This window comes from Phragmites australis, chromosome 14, assembly GCF_958298935.1.
Source record: "Phragmites australis chromosome 14, lpPhrAust1.1, whole genome shotgun sequence".
NCBI lineage: Eukaryota > Viridiplantae > Streptophyta > Magnoliopsida > Poales > Poaceae > Phragmites > Phragmites australis.
The window spans coordinates 25764513-25771130 of NC_084934.1; the positions used below are offsets into that span (position 1 = coordinate 25764513).

At 49.2% G+C, this 6618-nt stretch overlaps 1 protein-coding gene across 1 annotated transcript; it reads left to right on the forward strand.

The window, feature by feature from the left end:
- The first annotated feature begins 5532 nt into the window (after window positions 1-5532).
- LOC133891048 (zinc finger protein AZF3-like) lies at window positions 5533-6618 on the forward strand. Its single transcript, XM_062331740.1, has one exon. The coding sequence runs from the start codon at window positions 5635-5637 to the stop codon at window positions 6304-6306; it is 672 nt and encodes a 223-aa protein (XP_062187724.1). The 5' UTR covers window positions 5533-5634; the 3' UTR covers window positions 6307-6618.

Genomic DNA, 6618 nt, shown 5'->3' on the forward strand with positions numbered 1-6618 from the left:
TGTAGCTCTCGACGAGATCTACAACTTTGTAGTCGATCACTTCTTTATTTGAGATCATTTAGATATCCAAATAGCTATTCAAATGTTCGGGTCAGAAGATGTCAACAAGATTTATTTTGCTTCTATACTCACGAACAGACGATAGTCGAGATGGTTATAGGGGTCATGCGTATGCACAGGCTGTGAGGTCTTCAAACTTTTTTCGGCCCAAAAACGTTGAATCGAGACCGACTATCAGTGCCGGTTGGTGGCTCCAACCGGCACTAATAGTCCACTATCAGTGTCGGTTAGAGCCACCAATTAGCACTGATAGTGATTTTCAGTGTCGGTTCCATACTCGGCACTGATAGACTATCAGTGCCGAGTAATCAGTGTCGGTTCAAAACCCGTCACTGATGATGATTTTGAACTGACACTGATGGTATGTTTTGGTGTAGTGGTATCACTGTCAGTTCCAACGGAATCATCAATTTTTTCACCGTTGGTGGTTACGAACCGATAGTGATATTTTATCACTATCGGTACTTAGCAAGACAGGCACTAATAGGCGATTGCTAATTGGGGTTTATGTGATAGTGTATTACAGTAACTCTTGGGATGCTCACGAGCTAAGACACATTAGCAGTCTAATTGTACAGTCGGTGCACATAAGCACATTCCAAACAACACTACACACGGTTATTCTGGGGTTAAATCACTGCAATCCCCAAAGGCACATTACAAATTTGGAAGTTCCTCAAGGAGAATAACAGAGTTCACCCTTTCATGTTGACTCTGATTATTTCGTCCTTCCTCTTTAACAAACACGATAAGAAGTAAATCAGCTCTACATCAGTTGCAGATCCATTGGATCTATCGAGCAATGCGCCTATCGCTTATTGCTGGCATTCCATCCTTATTCCACCAACATAAGTAGAGAGCGACTCGTGGGGATTATTCTCCGGGGAGACGAACGATTAGGGAAGCCGAGCGTGGATCTGCTCCCTAACCAAACGCACTTGTGCGTATCTAGTTGATCACATGTGGGAACCAGGGCACCAGCTAATGGTGCTCCCCCTTAAAAATGCCAGTGCATGATCCTGTGCCAATTCCACTTCCCCACGTCGAGAGTGAGTGGCACAGTACAGCTAGCTGCAGCCTGCAGGCCTGCAACTAGCGACGGCAGTATAGTATATGCCTGCGCCGATCTGCTTGTGTGGTAGGAGACTCGGAGAGTCGGAGTACACAGGCACTTGCATAATTGCATGCTGTGTTGAGGTGCAAGTGACCAGCAGAACTGGAGCGCAACTAAGTGAGCTAATGATTGGGTTCGCTCGTCATACATGCCGCTCGTCACCGTTGCCGCGTTCTGTAAACGAGCACGCCACTGCACGGCCACGCTGTCCGCCTGTACCAACCGCCCGTTGTTCATACGTTGCTTCACGTTTGGATCTTCTCTGAGGCCGATGGAAATCAAGTTAGTTTCTCTGGGATGATCGATCCGGCCTGAGGGCAAAATGATTAAGTGGTATGTACGTACGACTCGGCGATGTGATCGTCGAGTGATTGAGGCGATGTGTGTCGGTGTACATGGGCAACACAGCGCTAAACAATTGGATCCGGGTATCACAATCTGATCTAATTCAACCTGTTGATGGGTTGTGGCGTACACTTTAGCTAGTCCTTGATAATTATTGCATTAGATCCGGCTGATACCGTGTGACACGGCCGTTACAATATGGGTAGATGCACAAACTATTAGGTAACTCAAAATAATACCAATGAAATGGACTTTTCGTTTCAACGACTAAACTGAACTGACATCGGATTATTTGGGATTTTCAGCTGTTGTCCAAGGAAAATTAACCTATGCTAGGCAAGGTTATCAAACTCGCTGATCCTGAATCGAATTTAGAATTTTGGTTTTCCATACGTTAATACGTACATTTATAAAACCACTTGTATATCTTTTTTATATATAAATATTTAATGAATGTGGCATCTAAAAAGTACTCGGTTCTCATGTAAAGACCTAGTTTTAGGGATGTATGAGGTTAACTTTAAAAACTTTGATCACTAACACATATGAAAGTATTAGCATTTGCTATGAATGTTGTAATATCTACATTATTGTGCAAAATAAGAATTTAATGTAAGAGCACACGAAAAATCAACACATGCTCATGCCTCGCAGGCCTAGTTTAGATTTAAGTGTCCACTTGTAGCCCATTAGATGTGTCTGCATTATAACACTCTCTCTTGGACACTTAACCAACACTATATTTATGCCTCATCAAAAACTTGTTTGGAAACCCTAGTGGAAAAATACAATGATGAGAAAAGAGTGCATAGCTAGCGTATCATGCCATTACACATGTTATCTCATTAAAACCTCTGCGTTGAGAAAAACCAATAGAACAAAACTCAACCAAGGAAAAAAATGCAATATTTAATCCTTTCATATCTGGTTGTGACTTTCACAATCTTTCTACCTTAATCCTGTAGATCATGGCGATCATGTGGCCTACTTTCGCCAAAGTTTTAAGCGATTTTGTTGCTCCCCTTAACATAGGGGTTATAGGGTATTGTGTTTTGAACCTATCAGATGTCGCTTGTGCTAAGACTTGACTCTTATGCATGAGAATCCATATAAGATATGTACTTTCCTTGAAGACAACAACCATGACAGTCTCCTTCTTATTTCATTGATTTATAGTCATCATTTTGAATAGATGCAAACATAGATCCCACTCACCCCACCTCCTCCTGACTTCATAGTGGTGTGACTCTGTTGTGAGCCGTCGGATTGGAAACGGATGGATCAGATTAGCGATACAGTATCATTGATACAGTGCATTGTTATCGTGTTTAATGTCAGTGTGTTGTAGCACACCTTACATTTATTGTGCACTCCTGACTTCACTCCTGTGAAGTCAATGGATTCGGATCCCCTGAGGGCATGGTACGGGGACATGGTGGCGGCGGAGCGGCATGGTACCCGAGGGCTAGCGTGGTGGTGATGGTGGCACATTGCTTGTAATCGGTCATTCCGCCAAGGCGGAGAGCAATGCGATGACGGCACATGCACATCGGCATGCCGACCGGCTTGACCACCCGCCCAGAGGTGCAGTGCAAGGGTGGCATGACGGCGTGGTGTGACGCGGTGGTCTAGTGTGACGCAATGGTCTGGTGGCTGCTGTGATCTACCATGGCAGATCGGTGGTGGCTGCCGGTCGTCGATGATGCCCTAATCCACCATGGCTGATCGGTGACGTTGCCGGCGGTGGCACCGGCCTTCCATCCCGCCAAAGCGGTGGATGAAGGCAGTGTTGCCGTGTTGGCCTGCCTTTGGCATAGCCGGCCGATTGCCTCGCCAAGGCGTCGGTGGCGGAGCCCAGCGGGACAGTAATTGTTCCCCCTGGAGATCTCACTACCTGAACATTACTCGTCCTGGAACATGGTTTCGCTGTACTGGTTACTTTTTGCATGTATTTTTCAGTACATAGTATTTTTTTTGGGAAAATTCACGTCATAGTATGGTTGCATGTGTACCTCGACTAGGAAACTACATCGGAAAGAATTTCTATCTTTCTGCTTAGCTAGTAGCTAACTACTCCTCCACAGTTGAATCAGTACTATCAAGTACACGAATCAATTTTTTATATGTATGTGATTGAAAAAAAAAATACAATTGCCGTGACGCACTCAACGCGTACTCAGCCACTCAGGGTCGAGTATTTTCTCGCAAAGTCCGCCTATGGCGGCCTGTGACCAACGTACGTGGAGCTCTGTCAGCGGCGGCTCCTGCGAAGGCTCTCGTGGCAGGTGATCGTGTCTAGCTTCCGCTGCACACCTGGAGCGCCTCCGTCCAATCACGCGCCTGCTCCCCGGCTCCCAGACCCAGCATGCAGCTCGTACGCGCCCCAGCGAAGATGCAGTGCCGAACTGCGTATTCTTCTGCGACTTCTATCGCTGTCCGGGTGGTTGATCACCGGCCGGCTAGTTCTATCCGGGCCGCTCGTGCCGTCCCAGACTCCCAGCTCACCGCGTGGCGGCCACCTGCCTCGCCGTCTGGGTGTCCAAGCCTTGCCATCTTGCTTGGGTCCGTGACAAGGCATGGAGACTGCACACAGTTACACGTACACACACATGCATAGATGGCACGAGAATTATTGATTGTGCGTGCAGTGCAGCGACGGCCGGCGAGGCACTGAACGACGACAAATGCTGGCTAATTACCGGTGGTTAATGTTTGTTGTGGCGGACGCAGATCCGTTGGTTAATGTTTTTTCTCCTGCCCTCTCCAAAATCCACCCATAAGTGTTTGCAGGAGTGGGGTTCACTCCCACACGTGTATAGGTTTGTTTGGATGGACTCAGAAGGCTACAACCTCAGTGATTTTTTTTCGATAAATGAAACTTTATTATCTCTTTTCGTTATAATAAGAAGATATAACCGTATAAAAGTTCACTCGTGACCTCTGCACTACTAAGATGCACACAACCCGAAAGACAAGCATGAACACCAGAAACAAAACCAAAAACAAAATTCATTTGATGAGAGGACTTGAAGCAGGTAGAATTATTATAATGGACTCATAATCTGAAGCCTAGAATCCTATCTATATTTGATGTAGAGTGTTCTAATTGTATGCTCTAGCCACATCTCTTTGAGAACCTCAGTGATGTGTCCAGGGCTCTCCCACCTTATCGCCTTCTTCTTTAAACATTCTGGTAGCTCGTACAAGGTATCCTAACAGCTCTAAAGCTAATTTGTCATTTTTTTTCCTTCCAGAGGTTGAGATAACTCTAGCGCTATCACTAAATACTGATAGCTAGGTTCACACTTACGTTTTTATGCATATGTTGCTGCGAGGGCAAAGCAATTAACATATGTTTGAAAACTTATCAAAAAGACATGTACAAGTGCGATACGTCCAGAGTGAACGCTTGCTTGCCGGTTGCCACCGCGTTCAAATAGAGATTGCCAAGATATCTTCGAGAAGATATCCACTTTGCTCTTTCTTAAAGAAATAGATACTCATCCATTTATAGGTTATTTTCGTTATGATAAAATGGCAGGATCGATCTATCCATAAATATATTTTCCCCAAGGCAAGATAGCCTTCATAAATACACACGTATCTCCCCGGAAAGCAGTACGTACGTGTCACAAATATGGAAGCATATCTGCCACAGGAACGAGCATATCGCAGAATCAAAGCTTCTTTTTTATCTTCCAGAAAAAATACACACACACTCTGACACGAAAGACCCTATGATTCCTACCCCTCTCCAAAGCCAAAACCGACGGCACATATCGCAGAATCAGAGAACTCAACGACACCGTGAACCGTCCGATCACGAATCCAGTCACTAGTGACGTGACGACCAAGCCACACGCACGCACACCACGCCCGCGCCACTTACCGCTTACCGCCCCCGCCGCGGCGCCGCCTACACGACTGCACCACTCACCCCCCCCCCCCCCTCCCCCACCTAGCCCTCGCCCGCAGCTATATATCGCTCTCTCTCTCTCTCCGCGCTCAGCCCACGCCTCCATCACGCCACGCTCACACACCCACCACTCTCCTACTTGTCCACCTCTCGCTCGCTCGGTCTGTGGTCAACTCTGCGATCAGGAGATCTCTTTCCCATGGCGCTCGAAGCCCTCGATGTGTCCAGCAAGCCGCCGGTTCCACCGCCGTCCCCACCGCCGATGGACTCGTGGGTGCGCGGGGGGCGCAGGTCCAAGCGCCGGCCCGGGAGCGCGGGCGGCGGCGCCGATCAGTCCGAGGAGGAGTACCTCGCGCTCTGCCTCTTGATGCTCTCGCGCGGCGTCCGTGGCGACGCCGAGGACAGCGGAGTCGCCAGGAGCGTGGGCGCGGCCACGGCGGCGGCGGCGAAGGCGAGCCAGGCCGGGTACGAGTGCTCGGTGTGCGGCAAGGTGTACGCGTCCTACCAGGCGCTGGGCGGGCACAAGACGAGCCACCGGAAGCCACCGCCGCCGCCGCCACCGCAGGCGTCTGCGGCGGGCGGCGACGAGGCGTCCGGCTGCAGCGCACACGCGGAAGAGAAGGTGCACCGGTGCTCGCTCTGCCTCCGCGCGTTCCCGTCGGGCCAGGCGCTGGGCGGGCACAAGCGGCTGCACTACGAGGGCGGCGCCGCGGCGGCTGACGGGGTCAAGGACAAGACCAGCTCAGCCGAGTTGCCGAGGGACTTTGACCTGAATCTACCGGCGGCTGCAACCGCAGCCGTGGTAACGGGGGAGGAGGCCGAGATCGCGCCGCCGGAGGCCAAGCGGGCGCGACTGCTGCTGGTGGTCTGACCCGCGGCGGCGGCGACTTGTCGGTCTAGGCTTTGATGGCTTTAGGAGTTTCTAGGTTTTAATCTTTGTTTGGTTGGTTGATTTCTTGATTAATTTTGGTTGCGTGATCGGGACCGCGCTCGAGCTCGATCGATGTGATAAGCACGGCTCGGTTCGGTGGTATACTCTTTCAGTAAGAGTAGCTGTTTTTCTACCCATTCATCTGTCCATATTTTTCGACTCGAGGGCCGTTGGATTAAGGATCCGATGGCTGGGATAGGACTTGCTTGTAAGCCCTGGTCAGACTTATATATAAAGAAACTTTTACTTTCC